Raw genomic sequence first — 17,023 nt, 5'->3', positions numbered from 1 at the left:
TGGAAAGAGCACTGAGTTTGAATCAAAGGGCCTGAGTTGAAATCCCACCTCTGTTGCTTCCTTATTTTTTTTATAAAGATTTTATTTATTTTGAGTTTTACAATTTTTCCCCTGATCTTACTTCCCTCCCCCACCCCCCTACAGAAGGCAATTTGCCAGTCTTTACATTGTTTCCATGGTATACATTGATCCAAATTGAATGTGATGAGAAAGAAATCATATTCTTAAGGAAGAAACATAAAGTATAAGAGATAGCAAGATCAGACAATAAGGTATCAGTTGGTTTTTTTTTTTTCCAAATTAAAGGTAATAGTGCTTGGTCTTTGTTCAAACTCCACAATTGCTTCTCTGGATACAGATGGCACTCTCCTTTGCAGACAACCCCAAATTATCCCTGATTGTTGCACTGATGCAATGAGCAAGTCCATCAAGGTTGATCATCACCCCTATGTTGTTGTTAGGATGTACAGTGTTTTTCTGGTTCTGCTCATCTCACTCAGCATCAGTTCATTAAAATACCTCCAGGCTTCCCTGAATTTTAATCCCTCCTGGTTGCTGTTTCCTTATTAAGAAATTAAGGTGTTACATTCAACTGAGATCAATGTATACCATGGAACCAATGTAAAGACTAACAGAATGCCTTCTGTGGGGGGTGGCGGGGAGGGAAGCAAGAATGGGGGAGGATTGTAAAGCTCAAGATAAAATCTTTTTTTAAAAAAGCAAAAAAAAGGTATTAGAATTGATGGTCTCCAAAGTTTCATCAAGTTTTTAATTATTCCATGGCCTGATTTGAATACTAGCTTCTCTTCTAAATCCCTGTGTGACCCTGAGTAGATGTAACCTCTTTGGATCTCAATTTATCCCCATCTGGAAAAAAAAAGCATGAGAATAGGTCCCTTCATTTCTATAGCTTTTAATTTCACCTGTGACCTGCTTCTCTTATAAATGCCAAAGAATAGGATCAAGAAAAAAAAAATCTGTCTTTGTTATTGTGGTTGTTGTAGTTGTGCTTGTCATTCAGTGGTGTCTGCCTCTTCCTGACCCCATAGTTCCACAGTACTGATATGCTGTCCTGGAAAAATGTGTTTCCCCTAAATTGGCAGCAAATCTCTTAGACTGGGTAAAAATCTCAGGAAAGAGAAGGTAATGCATTCTAAGACCAGGTGTTAGGGACTTAGGGCTTGACCCCAATTCTTGAGAAAGAGGAGATAGACTAAATTGCAAAATCAATTCACACATACTTCCCTTCTGCAAGTGGACCTTATCTTATGGACTGCCCACCTAAAGGCCTATAGCATCACTTCTGCTTCCCTTATTGGTCTGCCTCCCTCCTGTACTAGCTTTGTTTTTATCCCAGACAGGACTATTACTGGAAAGGATGGGAAGCAGCTAAATTGGGGGCAGGTCTCAAGATATTATTCATTCTGTCAACTTGGGGAGGGAAGCTACCAAGCTTCCCTCACCTCTGATTTCCTTGAGGGGAAAATATCTTTAAGAGATGTACATGACATTGCCCTTCCCCCTTCCCATTTGAAAGGGGAAAACCTTTTGAATTATATGTCTTTGGTGGTTATTTGTGTGGGGACCAGGAAGTCTCATTTATCAGGAAAGATTGATTCTAATTGATCATCCCTTTGCAGATCTCTCTCAACATCTTTATTGGACTAGAGAACACTTCCACTTTAGGTTCTGTGGAGTTCCCACCACAGCACCTTGCCATCAGGCTCTTGGAGATAGGGCATTTCCCTCTGCCTGACCCATTCTCTCCCCTTTTCAGTCACTATCTCTTTCTCCCTCAGTCTCTATCTGTTGTCTCTAGAACATTCTGTCTCTGTCTCTGTATCACACACAGTTACATATGAGGAGGGAAAAAAAGAGTGGAAGAAGCTAAAACCTTCCAGGTGTACTGAGCATCTGGTCAAGAAAGGTGGGGTAGGGGGTGGTGGTGGTGGTGGATTTAAGGGGGTGGGAGTGGCAGTAGGAGGGAAAAAGAGGCAACAAGCTTCTGCTCCCCGATGCCTGAGCTCTTGGTTAACTAATCATATCATGAGCTCTCCTCGACTCCAGGAGGAAACAGTTGCCTAGCAATACCAGAGAATTAAATTCCTCAATCAATAGATGCAAGGGGCTCCATTTCGGGGAGAGCTGGGGAGGTCGGGCTTGTGGGGGTAGGGGGTTCCCAAGCATGATCAGGAGTGGGAGATGATTCCAGCTGAGACCCCAGGGTAAAATTGGGAATCCCAAAACATGGGGGGGGGGAAGATATGAGAATCATTAGGTTCCATGGACCTGAGACAGAAATCCAGACCATTTGGAGTTCTGTAATTAAAAAAGGGGGGGGGGGGTCAGAAATTAGGGACTCTAGAGATCTCCAGAGAAAATAGAACAATGACCCAAAGTTTGACCCTAAGGGAGAGGGACCAAAGGCTTATCACAAAGTGGAGACCCTCCCTGAGGCCCAGTCCTCTTGACATCTGTTCAGTGCTCTAATTCCAGGTCCTGCCCAAGACTTGAATTAGAGTGCAGGAAGGCAGTTCTGGAAGCTGCTATCCCCCCAGAATTGAGAAATGAAAGGAGAGAATGCAAGGCTTTTGGCCTTTCTCCAGGGTCAGGATTCCTGAAACTAGGAAAGGCCTTTGGTGATAACAGAAGCCAGTTTGGAGAAGAAGAGACGGAGTGGGGAAGGAAGAGGAGAGGGAGGGAGAGGGAGGGGGAGAGAGAGGGAGGGGGAGAGAGAGAGAGAGAGAGAGAGAGAGAGAGAGAGAGAGAGAGAGATCTCGGAGGGACAAGAAACCTGAGACAATGATCTATTTACAAAGTATATATTTAAACACATAAAAAGCGGGTATTGGATATAGACATTCAGAATTGCAGAAGATAACGTATTGAAGTTTCACTTTTTTTAGCTCTGAGGCGGAGATCGATTTGAAGATTTGTACAAATCTTAAGAATTAAATAAACCAAACACACATTCAGCATATATGTAGAGACCTACATACATAAGGCTCCCCCTTGTCCCGCCCCGCCGCCCCCCACCCGGCCCCACCCCCCACCCCGATCTGGATCGCAGTACAGCGGTGTGAACTGGACACACATACACACGCACACACGGACGCCTGGACAGAAGGGCTTGAACCACCGGTATGTCCGAACCCGGTTGGCACGATGGAGGGTACAGGGCTCTGAGGAATGGAGGAAGAGGAGAGGGGGAGGGCGAGGGGAGGGGGGAGGGAAGAAGGGGAAGGGGTCACATCACCTCGATGCGCCTCCGAGTTATCATACACAGGGTGACTTACAGGTCCCTTGCATTGTTTCAGCTAAAAAGAGCGTCGACATTTAGAAGATACACTTGCTCACTTCGGTTCTTTATACAAACTAAGTTTCAAAGACCAATTTTACAAATAAGATCAGGTAAAAAAAAAGCCCATTCTGGGGGCTCCTCTATACAGGCGCAATTTGCAATTTTTTCAACTCGAAACAACAAAACTGCATCTATTTGTCTTCCCTTTTGTCCAACCTCGAGGGGTTAGAAAGTCTAGAGGAGGGAGGAGAGCCTGGAGGTGGCGGGGCGGGGGTGGTGGGGGGAGAGGAAGAGCCTGGCGAGGGTCTCCGCGCTCGCCCCACCTCGGGACACTGCCCCTCGCCCCCCAACCCCTTTGACTTCAGGCTGAGTCCTGAATCTGTGCTTCGGTCTGGCACGTACCCCCGACCCGGGACCCCGAGTTCCCCAGTGCACAAGCCCCTCCACGTCTGGGCTTCGCGGGTCCAACAGCACAGAAGAGGGGCCCCGAGGGGAACGAGGGGTTGGGGGGTCGGGGATTCGCTCTTTAACTGATTATGGGACAGGTTTGTGCTTTTAAACCAAGAGAAATGACCGAATACCTCAAGACTGAGCCGCAGTTAGGTCTGAAATATGCCTCTATTGAGATAAACTATACAGACACGCGTTACTCCCATATCCACACAGACATATAAACATGTGCACGCATGGAGAGATCAATACACACTTACATGTCTATGTATGTATGCATGTATACGCACATTCCCCTCCTCCGTCTCTCCAGCAGTTCTCCAAATCAACCCCGTTTCTCCTCCCCTCCCAACCTCCCCTTGGCCGAGTTTGAATACAGAGTTCAAATAGAGAACACTCCAGAATCGAAAAAGCCTATAAATTATAGCTTTTGCTTTTAAGAAAGAAAAAAAAACAGTAAAAGTTCTGGTGCACATTCTTGGATGGAAACACTGCATTTCTCCTGCTTCCCCTCCTCCTGTCTGAGCCTCGAAGATACAATCTCCCCGGCTCAGAGTCCAGACGAAACGCAGGGGTTCCGTCCCGAGGTTCAGGGCAAGGTGAGGAGCGGAGCAAGCGGGGCCCCCGCCCCCCGCCCCCCGCCCCGCCCCCAGCCCGCTCCAGCTGAGCGAGCAATGGGAGCCTCAGCCGGGGGTGGGGGCGGGGTGAGAGCAACTTCTGCCTGAAAGCCGGAGGGGAATGGGGGGCGGGGGCCACTCGGCATCCCTAAAGAGAAGAAAGACATAATACTTTTTTTTTTTCCTGGGAGTTGGGTCCTCCTCTCCCTCCAAGGATAAAATCGGAGCAGGGGGTGGGGGGAGTTTAAACCCAAAACACTTTTCTTGCAAAAGGGCGATGGTCCCGCACTCTGGGTAGTGACAAGGCAATTCTCCCAATTTATCCTGGCATTTCGGGAATGTAAACACATTGTTTGTTGTTTTACAGAGTAAGGGAAGGAACCGAGGGAAAAAGAGATGATACATACATACATACTGTGTGTATACATATATATAATATATATATTTGCTAATCTATACACACAGAGCATCATATATATGCTTTATCTCTTATAAAGTGCATTTCTAGTGTTGTTCTTGGACATGTCCCCTGCTCCCCAAGCTCACCTTCATCAGCAGGAGAAAAAAAATCAAGTTAATACTTTTCACTCTAATAGATGTTTAATCCTTTTTTTTTTAAAGACCAATTTTTTTTTTCCCTTTGGGGGAAGAAAAAGTTCTTCCATGACCATAGCTGGTCAGTGGAAGAAAGGGAGAGGGGGTGTGCTTTGCTGTGGCTTCAATATAGCTTCTTCATACCTAGATGTCTGAGAGAATAGCCTGGCCACACCACCTGGATTATGTCATTAGCAACACCTCTAGTCACAATCCAAAACTTGGGAAAGGAGCCCCCCCAGCCTTACAGTTCTTCTGTACACATACATACAATGTTCTTCCCTCCCTCCCAAACTCCCAGCTTTCTCAGTGTCCACAGTGACTCCAAAGCATCAGAACATCAGAAATCAAAAAAGGACAGAATTGGGTATAACCATCATTTAGTCTGTATGTTGGTTTCCTCCTGCCTGGAGCTCAGTAAGTCTTCAGGGTGGTATTCCATTCTGGGTGGTAACTAATCCACATTTGAGTCTCTTGTTTTAAATAAAACAACTTCAAGAGTTGAAATATATATATATTTAGATATTTTCTTAAATAACATATTTACATCTAATAGAAAATATAACTCTAGAGATAATCTTTCCAACCAATACTGGGGATGGATTGGGGAAGGAAGAGGAGGGGTGTGAAAGGAAAGGATCAGCATTTTGGCTAGATCCCATCCAGAAATAAAAAGTACTATTCCAAATTTTCTCTCTCTGTCTCTCTCTCTCTCTCTCTGTCTCTGTCTCTCTCTCTCTCTCTCTCTCCCTCCCTCCCGCTTTCTCTCTGGCTGGACTCCAGAAATTCATCTCTTCTCCTTAAAAAAACCTTGGTCCGTGTTGCTTTCCTTAATGGTGACGGTCAAAAAGTTTGAAGTCACATCTGTAACCACCACTTTCTCCAGGTTGGTCAAGGATGGGCTCCAGGATTCCTCCTCTGGGTCCCCAAGGATTCTGGCTACAGGAATCCTGGCAATCAAGGAGGGCCTACCCCCTTGGGCCCCCATGTCCCGATATAAGCTCCCAACTGAACCTGGGTTGCCGGAGCTATGTCGGACCCGAGGGCCTCCAGAGTCCAAACCACTCTGGCCTTTGGCCTCCAGAAAATCTGCCCTGTGCTTTATGACTCGGGGTGGGTAGGTGTCCATAGCCAGCTTGCCCCCGGCCTCACCTCCGCTGGGAGTAGCCACGGTGCAGGCTAGGTCTGCGTCTTGCCTTCGGGCCAGTTGGATTACACTGTGCCCAGCTGTGAACTTGCCTGCCCCAGAGGGGGCATCCTCCATCTTCCTCCCTTTGAGGTAGTCCCCAAGACCATCCATCGGCTCCCCCGAGGTCCGCTGGGAAGGGTCCCGAAGGTCCTTCCGGGGTTTGGGGCCTCGTTTCTTAGAGCTATCCCCTGGAGAACTAGGCTTGTCATCGGGTCTCCCGGTGCCCCGGTCCCGGTCTCTCTCCCGGGCCGAGTCCCCTCGGCAGGTGCTGCTGGTGCTGGTGCTGCTGCTGCTCCCAGGTGGGGAGAGGCCGATGTTTCGAAGTCCCTCCCGGGCTCTAGAAGTGGAGCCAAGTTCCTGGGGAGATCGCCCCGGGTAGGGGACCCTGATACCCCGAGCCGAGTCGCTCCGGAACTCGTAGGTTTTCGCTTTAGCCTTGGCTTGTGCCTGCAAGAGAGAAACAGGGATGTCAATGGCTTTGGGGCTGGGCCGGGCCCTCCCCACCTCCCTCAGATCCCCTCCCCTCCCCACCTCCTTGCAGGCCAGATGACAACTGGCCCAAGACTGTCCCGGGGACTGAATGAGGATACTCTGATGAACTCCTCTACCAGCTGAGCAGCCTAGAGAACTCCCCCTGCACCATACACACCTACCTGTCCCAACAACATCCCTCCCAGTCATTGGCAGCTGCATCCTACCTTGAGGAGGAAGGTTTTGGGCTTGGGACCTCGCTTTTTGGGGCCATACAGCTCCATCTCTCGTTCCCTGGGAGGAGGAGGAGGAGGGAAGGGGGGTGTTAAGAAAGACAACAAATCAGAACTCCCATGGCTGTGGCTGGATCTAAGCCACAGCAACATGTTTTGAAGCCAGACACGGGAGGGCTGGGCAATGGCCTGTACCTTTCCTCAAAGGCTGCGAGAAGTCGGGCATCCAGGATGTTTTCTTCGGGTTCCCAGGTGCTATACCTATGAAGAGGTCAAGGAGAAGGGAAGGTAAGTTCCAGGGGGCGGGGGGAAGGCTGGAGGAGGGGCACAGAGGCAACTTTCTTTTGTATCTCTATGGACAGAAGAAGGAGAAGGGGAAAAAAAAGAGGAAGAAAAATGTCACTCGTCAGTCTGGGGCCAGGAATGAGGTGCAGCCTACTTACTTCTGAGACCAGCCCTTCCATTTCACGAGGTACTCCATGCGTCCCTGCGGATGCAAAGGTAAAACATACGTGTGCACGGAGGGAGAGGCATGACGAAAACCCCAGAGACGCATGCAAAACATGCATGCAGCACATGCAGGCTCGGAGCCCAAGTGCATAAGGCATGCGCCCAGTGCAGCTGCCAGCCCGTGCACGAAACGCCGCACAAAGTGCATGCACGCACTGCTCCCCACCCCCACCCGGGGAATCTGGGCATCGCCGCCAGTCTGGGGGAGCGCCGGGGCCGGGGCCGGGGCCGGGGCCGGGGCCGGGCCGCCCAGCCCGCCGCCGCCGCCGCCGCCGCCGCCGCCGCTGCTGGGACCTGGGGGAAGGGAGGCAGCGCTGCAGCGGGGGGCGGGCGCCGGCACGGGGAGGGACGGGGGGCGGCCGCGGCCGAGGCCCGAGGCCCGCGAGCACCTACTTTTCTGATGCGCCGCTTCAAGAGGGCTTCGGCCGCGAACACCCGCTCCCCGACCGCAGAAAGCTCCATGTTGACTCGTCGCTCACCCCCTTGGCCGCTTCCAGCAGCAGAAAAGCAGCAGCCAGCGCACGACAGACCATAATACTCCCCGCTTACGTCAGTCCCCCCGCCTCCCTCCCTCCCAGCCTCCTCCCCCTCCCCCCTCGCGTGTCTGTCCCCGGCTCTCTCCTCTCCCTCGCTCGCTCCCAGCCTCCCCCCTCCTCTCGTCTTCTCCCGCCTCCCTCCCCCCTCGCTCCCTCCCCACTTGTTGCTAACGGCGTCGCTAATGCGGAGAGGACAGTGGAATATTCCGCCGCTCTCTGATTGGTGGAGGTCGAGTCCGCCCCGCCTCGGCTACGCCCCCCTCTCGCTTTCTCCCCCGCGTTGCTACGTGACCCGAGTTCCAATCGCGGGGGGGCGGGGGGGTGGAGTCTGGAGGGACACCAGAGACGGGGTGGAAGGGGGGGGAGGGAACGGGGAGGGGGACGGGGGGAAAGGAAAAAAAAAAAAAAAGGCAGCGAACGGAAGTGACGTAAGGGAGGGCGGCCCCAGCTGCTGTCAGTCTGAGAGGGGGAGGAGGGGTGTCCCTTCCTACCCTCCGGGGCCGCACGGCGGAATACACACCCCCTCCTGCACGTTTCCCTCCCCGAGTGCAAGCGGCAGGCCCCGGGAACTGCGGCAGCGGCCTCGGCCCGCCCGCAGACCCCGGCCCCGCCGCCCGGCCCCGAGTCCTCCCTCCGCCCTCTCTCCGCCCCCTCCGCTGCAGACAGCTCCGAGGCTGCTCCAGACGCCAGCTCCGCAGCTCTTGCACAATGCACAATGCACAGGTGTTAAAAAGGGGGAAGGTCCCGGTTACACCCCAAACGCCGGACCGCGCCGGCCCCCGCCGGCGGCCCGCCCCTCCCCCACGCCGCCCGCCGAGCCCGACCCTCCGTCTCCATGACGACGGGCCCCCAGCACTTCCATCTCCATCCCTGCGGTCCAGTCCGTGTCCCTCTGTCTCCTCCCTCGCACTCCCAGGACCCTCCACCCTCCTGCACCTGTCTGCCCTCCCCTCCCCCCTCCACGCGAGCCCACCCACCCACCCATCTAGCAATTGTTCAGGGGCCGCGGCTGCTAATTGAGACAAAAGTGGAGGACTGGCATTATCCGCATAATTGCCCCTCATTCTTCTCCTTGCCGCGAAGACCCACGGCGGCGACGTCGACTCGCCCTTTCTCTCCAGAGCCCTTTCACTCGCATCCACCTGCCCCCCGCTCCTCGCGCAGCCCCGATGCCGACCCCCAAGCTCCCTCCCGCCCCACCCTGGGGGCCGCCCCCCACGAGTCCCGGATTGCCTTGGCACTAAATTAATTCGCGGGGACTCGAATGGGGCGGAGGTGGGCGAACGTGGCCGTGGGGGCCCGGCCCGGCCCGGCGTTCCCCTCGGCCCCGGGCGCACAGCGAGTTGGCGCCTGGTACCGAGGCTGCGCCAGCTCGCCACCGGGCACCACCCGGAGCTCGCTTCCCCGAAGCCCAAAGGCCGCCGGCTCCGGCAGCGGCGCGGCCGGACCGGCCTAGGTCCGCTGGCGTGTCCGCAGCGATCGGGGCTAGACGTTGGCTGCGGGGGAGGGCAGGCTCGGGGTGGGGGGGGGCCGGCAGGAGCCCCCCAAGAACTGGCTGCGGACTGAGCTCGGAGGTGGCGCCTGGCATTGGGCTGCCCAGATTGCGTCGCGCTGCAGACGTGTGGGGACGACAGGGGCGTCCGGGACCCTGCCGGTGGCATCGGCCCCTCGCCCCGGGAGGTGCCCCTGCAGGGAAGGGGGGCACGGGGGGACGCTTCTGCTCTTTGTTTATTCCCAGACTAAAGGTGAAGATGGGGGGGCTGGGGAAGGAGGCGCTGTCAGAAGAGCTCTCTTCCCACCTTCCCTTCTCCTGAATCATATTTAAAGACACAACCTCCCACTTTTTAGGGGGCAAGACTTAGCTGCAGCAGCTGGACTGGAAATAGTTTCTTTTCCCATAAACGAGGGGGAAAAAGGCAAAACAAACAAAAACCTCGGCACAAATGACTTGGAGATGGGACAGGAAACCCTAGGCGGAAAACTTGCCTCCTGTCCAAAGAAGTGTCTTAGAAGGTCTGGACGAACGTCTGGAAGGAGAAGAAGGGATGGGGGAGGGAGGAGGCAACGCAGAACCGCTCTTCCTTAACTCACCCTCCTTCCCCCACTCTCCAATGCCTTTAGACAGAGAGGATTTAGGTTCTTCGTCTAACCTTCAGGATTTTAAGGCTTTGACGCCAGGTGTTGGGATCCTATCTCTTGAAATCAGTCCCTCCTAACGAAATATTCGTAGATTGCGTAAAAATCGTCTTTAGGAGCCAAACAAGTTGCCTTAGAGAGGCCAATAGACAGCAAAGTTCATAATCATAAAAAGTCATTCACGGTTACAAATAGTTTCGACGGACGGTGCCAGCGATACAGCTGTTTCTGTTTAAGCTTAAATACTTTCCAACAGTTTGGGCAGTAAAAATAAAGTAGACCTCAACAGCCTATAAGTCTCTGGTTTCCTCGCCCCGAGAAAGCCCACCATCTTCATTTCACCCCACCACCACCACCCCCAGTCTTTCACCCCCGCCAACTGTGGCAAGTAAATGGGAATCTGGGGCTCGGCTCTGGGTATCAGGTTACTTTGGGTTCGAATTATTTACATCCAGAGAGACCAGATCATTAGAGTTGTTAGCTCCTAGGATCAAGGGTTCGGGCCACTAGTGGATTCTCCCTTCAGCCAGGGGACAATTCCCAACAAAAGGGAGTGAGAACTCTGATTAACCCCCACACACCCCCCCCGTACATAACTAATGGTTATCGAAGAGTTTTGTTATTTATCTTAAGATAGTATTTCTCAGCATTTCACCCATCACTGATTTTACTGCCACTTTCTCCTAATAGTTGTGTTTGCTTTGGGCACTTTTAGAGTCCTAGAGGTTCCTGTGCTACGTTTAGAATTGGGGGATTTGTTTCATATTGAATAAGGTTACTACCCCTCTGTCATTTTTTTCTTTTATTTCCCTTTCTTTCTGTCTCCCTCTTTTCCCTAACTCACCCCCTCCCCTTTCCTAGTAGAACCAATGTATTAAGAAAAAGATAAAGCACTAAAATACACTCGTCTATGGTTTTCAAAGGGTTAGGTTTGCATCATCTTGACTTCCTTCCTTCCTTCTTTTCCCTTCTCTTCTCGATGTCTGTCTTTGTCTTTCCCTCTTTTTTTATCTGTCTTTTTGACTCGATAGCTTTTTCTGACTCCATATCTCTTTGTCTCCTCTACTTCTCTCTAATTGGTCCTGTGCTCTCTCCAGGTGTTCCTCTCTGTATCTCTCTGCCTGTTTCTCTGTCTTTCTCTGTGTCTGTGTCTCTTTTTGTGTTTGTCTATAGTTTTTCCTCAGTCTCTGTCCTGATCTCTCTCTCTCTTTCTGCCTCTATCTATCTAGGTCTCTGTCTTTGTCCCTGGCAATCTGTGTCTCTGTCCTATTTCTCTCTCCCTCCATTTCTCCTTCCTCTCTCCCCTGTTACCCCAGGCAAAAATCTCCAGCTTTACGTTTAGACCGTATTAGGAAAAACACTATCTCAAAAGTCAGAGTTTCCAGTTGTTCCTAAACAACATCGGGTTTATTACAGATGAAGTCTGGAGGTACAGTGCCAACACACATTATGTACTAATAAACACCACTCTCGGGAATTAAAATCTCCAACATTCCCCACCTGCTAAGTGGCAAAATGCAATTGAACTCTTGACTAGAGTGGTTAACTTTGGAAGCCTGCTAGGCCCCCCAGAGGACCAGTCTGATTCCCATTTTAAGTATCAGGGAGTTGTAGTAGAGCACAGAAAAAGTGACAATTTCATTTAAAAAAAAAGAAGAGAGGGAAGAATGAAGGGAGGAAAGAAAGATGAGAAGGGGGGGGTTAAAGAGTGAAAATAATCCTTAAGAAAATGAGCTCAGTTCAAGTGATCAAGGTAAGGGGAATGTATTTAGAATCCCAGGATCTCTGCAGGGTGGGAAAAAGCCTGGGAAGAGTCTCAAATAGGCCGTTCCCACCCTAATCCTGCCACACATTTCTTTCCTTCCGTATCGGTCAATTGAAGACCACCTAGCACTTCTTCACCCAGGTCTTCCCACCAAGCAAAAACTCTCTGAACTCTCATCATCCTTTTACCCAATCTGCTTTTGTCATCCATTTTACTATTAGATTTTACTCCCCTGAAGTCAAGGAATGTCTGGACCCGCATAAGGGTAGGGGTGGGGCGGGACACCGAAAGTTTAAACCAAACCAAACCAAAAGGAAACAACTGAATATAGACTAGACTCCTCCGCTAGCCGGCTTTTACACTAGCAGAAGGCTTGCGCCACTTCTGCAGTAAATAAGGTAACTGCTTCCTATTACCTTAGTCCCCATATGGCTGCAATTTGAGTGTCTTCAGAGACCGGAGGGGGGGGGGGGCGGTGAAAGTGGAAATCAAATGCTCCAAATGCTCTCGTATTGCATTTTATGAAGGAAAATGCCAGCAGTGTATTTAGCATTACTTCTTGCCCCCTCCCCCATCCCTTAAGATAAGTCCCCCGGTCGCTCGTTTTGTTTATTGATGCTTGGCCTCCTTCAAGACACCTGTTTTCCAAATCTGTAAGTCGTTCCTCTCCATAGACTGCGGAGGAGTCAGGATGCCTAGCCCAATAGAGTCCAGGCTCAAGTCTCTAAACCCCTCTCTTGAGTTTTAGCAAATGAGGTCTCGAACCCGGATCCTGGAACCAAGAACTCCTTGGAGGAAGCTCAGGGAATGTGTTTCTCCCTTATTGAATTACGCGAAACAGATGACAGATGAGACACCCCCGCGAAAGACAAACTCTTTAAGATCGTGGGAGGGCCAAGAATCATTCCCAGATTCGGGTCCCAGGGATTTGATAGGTAGGTAAAACATTGAGTCCCATACACAAGGGGCTTAGATCCCTTGGAATCTACTGGGAATTGTTTTGGACAACTCGGCTGGATATGAAAGAGGGCATTCCTTATTCCGGCTGCCCTGTCACTGCCCAGACGACAAGCTGCAGCCTGTTCTCCAGGGCTGGGAGAGAGAGGCTGGGCTTTGTCTAGTTAAGGAGCGTTTCAAGCTCAATAGCTTGGCGGGTGTCGGACCTGCCGGGTCTTGGCTGGGGACTCGGTCGATTTAGAGCAGAAACAAGATGCACGGTGTATTAGAACGGGTGCAGAGATTGGGGCTGTAAGTCAGTCAGATGCTCTTCAGCCGGTTACGTGATTCCAGAGTTTATGCCCCTGGGAACCTTGGAGCTCACTAAGGTGAAAAGAAGATAGTTTGAGGATGATACTTAAGAAGTTGGTGTCCCGGACTGCTGGGACAGGCGCTTACAAAGAATGTAGATGCATATCTGCATATGAATATGAGGGATCCGTGTGGGTGCCAGCAGGTTGCATCTGTAAGGAGCAGAAAGGCCCGACGAGTTAGCCTTTACCTAGTTTACTGCTAAAGGACAATCTAGGTAAACCACAGTCTGGGTGTTCCCCATAATAGATTTAACTCGTTCATGACCTTTCTCTGGCATCTTTGGGATAGGATAGTCACACACCCAGGCAGACAGGCACTGGACTCCTCCTCACTTAGTCATCCTCACCATTCTCTCTCTACAGCTAAGCTTCACCACCCCTATGACATAAAAGGGGGGGTCGGTCAATGATAACAACACTACTAGTCTATGGTAGCTACATTAAAACTATGCTCTTGTATATGAGACAAAGGACTGGGTTGTTTCTTTTCATTCAAAAGAATCTAGGTTTTAGTTAAGGCTCCAGCATTTATTAGTTTTGTGACCCTAGGCAAATCACTTATTCTCTATAAACCTCAGTTTCCTTATTTGTAAAAATGGGTTTCAAACAGGAAATCTAGTAAAGCAAAGCTGCGCTAAGACTTTTGGGTCACTCCTTGCACAAGTTGCTTCACATACTTACTGAGAAGAAAGCATTTTAAATATGACTTTTGAGCGATATATAAATGTAGTTATGATTTACAATAGAGCCATGTGTCTCTAGATTTCACACTCACATACACACTGCAGACATTCACAAGTAGCCTGATAGACACAAACTCCTATCGAAGCCTGTTCCCTTCACCCTATATATGTCAACCAAAACCTCTATGGGAAAATAAAGACTTTTTACTCCTGTGCTGGAGGATCGTGGGGAGTTATTTTTCTTTTCTTTTTTCTTTCATTCTATTTCTTTTCCCACCAGGAGAGAAGTCCCTCCCCCAGAGTGGAAGACAAGCATCCAGATAAGGACAGGAGTCAGACTTGATGGAATTGGCAGCTGCAGACAGACCTGGAAAGTTGGAGGAGGTTTTAAAATCAGAATCAAAGATTCATTTGGGTTAGAAAATGACCCCCAGCAGAGATAACTCAGATTCCTCCTGTCTATAAGAAAGATAGACATGGAAGAGCAAGAGTGGGAAAAATCTAGTAGTGAGGATATCAAATCCGATTTTTCTTCCTTGCTCTGTTATTAAAGGAACTAACTCCTTGGGAAAGAGAAGCGTTGGGGTCCCAAGTTATTTGGGTCAGAGTTTTTATTCCCGGGATCCCAGAAGCAGCCAAGAGTCTGTGCTCCTCGTGTCCTTAACTATGTCAATGGAGAAGGGGAAGAGGAAAATGTAAGTTAGTGATTAAGTTAAGTATAAGTAAATATGTCCAAAAGCATATCTTGGTCTGCACCTAAAGATATAAAGACATCTGTTTTCCTATGTTTCTGTTAATCCAGTGGTGTATAAAAGTTTTTATGTTTATCCTCTGACCTGAGTGTGCCATAAATGAGTTTGGGGCAACAGAGTGGAGGGATGAAGGTAGACCATGAAACTGAATTCAGGATTCCTCGAAGAATTTCTTCCTTTATCTCTGAAAAAAATATTTTGAGACTGAAAGCAGAAGAGTACCTCCTTTTCCTTTCCTCTCTGCCTTTCCCCAAGCTTTGATTAGGATACAGAGAAAGTCCACAGAATTGCACACAGATCTCAGGACTGTAAGAAGCCAAAGAGAAAGGCCAGCCTTCTGCTGGGAAAAAGCAAGAAAGAATGGTCTGCTTATGTCATTCTCCTTGGGCCTCCACCTACCATGATAGAGAACTAGTTTTTCAGGAGCACTTAAGAATTGTCTCGTGATTCAAAGATTGGTGTATGAGTTGACTCAAAACCAGACTAGACAGCTCAAGAAGACCCAATCCAGGTCAGCCTGGAGAGAAGGTGGGAAGCGAGGGACAAACTGTCATTAGGAAACGGGAATGAAGGGAATTTGAGGAAGGTGAATAAAAATAGAAAAACACCGGCAAAAAAAATTCTCACAAATGGGAAATTAAATTCCTTGTTCTGAGGCTTCGGGAGGTGGTTGAATCTGTGCAGCCTTTGCACTCCTCTGAGCTCATCTAGTTAGAGGATGATTGTAAAAGACAATAATCTTAAGTTCGATCCCCGTCTAAACCAGTTGCCTTAGAGCATAGACAAAACTTAGTTCCATCGCCACAAACTTCACTCCTATGAGACAGCCTGGTCTCTCTCTTTAGGGCTTGCTATTTGTCCGGGCAAAAGATCATCAAAAGCACTAATTATTGGAGAACAAACTTGAAAAAGGGTGTCCCCCGTGCCAAAGGTAAATCTGGCAGAGTGCTGAGAGCACCAATGTAGAACTTTAATAAGATAAGGTTTCCAATCCCGCCATCGGCAGGATGTCTGGGACTAATGCACTTTTAAGTCACAGCCACTCTTAGATTTAGTTCAAAATGGGATTAAACAAATTTACACTGTTTACTCTGCCGATATGTAAGAAGAAAATGCTGCATAGACACAGACGTTACTGTTGCCTCACATCGACTTATACACAAAAGGAAATGGGTAGTTTGCATGTTTGCGTACCTTATTAGAGTGTGAAGGTAGAACCATGGTTTTGAATTTCATTGTATCTATCCCCAGAGTTTGTCACAGTGCTTGGTCCAAAATAAAGACTTAATAAATACATGCTATTATGGGGATTCTTTGGAACTGAAGCATCTAGAAGACAAGGGACTGCCTCACTTCTTATTCACCGGAACCGCCAAAGAGATCAGTCAGCTAGCTTTAAGTTGCCTGCGTCTTTCTTGGGGTCATTGCAAGGAATAAAACCGGATAGTTGACTGAATGAGAAATGAGTTCCTGAGGAGAACAGCTGAAGGCACTTTCTCAGCTGGCTCCCATCTCATCTCCTGCAAAGCTTGCAGCCGTTCTATAAGGGCTTTAACGAGAAGTTCGGCCGGCATTCGTTGCACCCCCAGGGAGTTCAAAGCACTCTTATCAGTTTTTAACACTCGTTTCTACCCTTCTCCCACCGAAGAAATTAGAAATTACTTATTCTTCAGACACTATTGACCATGAAATGAGTCATAAACTGGAGATCCTTTTTCACTAATTTTGTTGGGCTGCAGGGAAAGGAGTGAAGAGTCTATTCTCTCTTTCTAAGGTTAGGTAAACAAACAGGTTCTGAGTAGGAAGTGTAAGCAGCCTACTATCTCACCAGGAGGTAGTGATAGAGAAGTATCCTATTAAGATGCTTAGTTAGTAGTTTGGCTCTCCAACTCTATCCCGGCAGATCCTAGAAGGAGTTTCCCTTCGGCAAGAAGGGCACCAATGTCTTCCCCATAACTCGAAGGGATGCAGTAAGGAGAGGTAATGCTTCCCAGAACAGATTTCGGGAATCCTCGAAAAGGCTGTGATGGCCACTGGTTAGTGTGAGCGCGCTGGGGCAGCCCTTGAAGGACTGGTAGAAGGAGAGTTAACTGGTGTCAGAAGCATCTAGGATTGCCTTCTCATCTCTGACCTAGATAGACAGCCTTCTCCAGGCAAAGCCGAGCCCTCCTCCCCATCAGCACCTTCTTCCTCTCGAGAATGCGTTTCCCTTTTAGGGACTAGAGTTCTCCCCCCCTCCCCCCAGACCCACGAAGAATCAAATCCTGGGGATTTTCCTCTTGAAACCTCCCCAGGGAGAGGACCCCTGCCATCACCCAATCCCGGTGGTGGAAAACAGGGCGTCCAGCTAGAGCCTGGGTGCTGGGGTTCGGGCAGGCTCCGCGCACGCCCAGAAGTTTTGTTGACGGTTCAGAGGCTGCCGGGAAGGGGACAGACAAGCCGCCAGCTCTAGACTTGCGCAAGCGCTCACTCCCGC

The 17,023-nt window shown here is 49.8% G+C and overlaps 1 protein-coding gene across 1 annotated transcript; it reads right to left on the bottom strand.

The window, feature by feature from the left end:
• Positions 1–3,072: 3,072 nt before the first annotated feature.
• On the bottom strand, positions 3,073–7,904 carry CBX8 (chromobox 8). The gene is made up of 5 exons (XM_074225000.1): positions 7,759–7,904; positions 7,299–7,342; positions 7,051–7,116; positions 6,850–6,916; positions 3,073–6,598 (listed from the first exon to the last, which is right to left on the bottom strand). Exons 1-5 carry the CDS (start codon positions 7,825–7,827, stop codon positions 5,750–5,752), a joined length of 1,095 nt encoding a protein of 364 aa, XP_074081101.1. The 5' UTR covers positions 7,828–7,904; the 3' UTR covers positions 3,073–5,749.
• Between the last annotated feature and the right edge of the window lie 9,119 nt (positions 7,905–17,023).

This window comes from Macrotis lagotis, chromosome 2 (assembly GCF_037893015.1).
Source record: "Macrotis lagotis isolate mMagLag1 chromosome 2, bilby.v1.9.chrom.fasta, whole genome shotgun sequence".
In the NCBI taxonomy this organism is placed as follows: Eukaryota; Metazoa; Chordata; class Mammalia; order Peramelemorphia; family Peramelidae; genus Macrotis; species Macrotis lagotis.
The sequence above is the reverse complement of the archived record's forward strand: the minus strand, read 5'-3'. Positions and strand labels throughout refer to the sequence as shown.

Coding starts and splice junctions, on each gene's coding strand:
- CBX8 (XM_074225000.1), bottom strand. CDS start 7,827: ATGGAGCTTTCTGCGGTCGGGGAGCGGGTGTTCGCGGCCGAAGCCCTC. Junction 7,343..7,758: donor TGAAGCGGCGCATCAGAAAA/GTAGGTGCTCGC, acceptor TTGCATCCGCAG/GGACGCATGGAGTACCTCGT. Junction 6,917..7,050: donor CTCGCAGCCTTTGAGGAAAG/GTACAGGCCATT, acceptor TCCTCCTCCCAG/GGAACGAGAGATGGAGCTGT.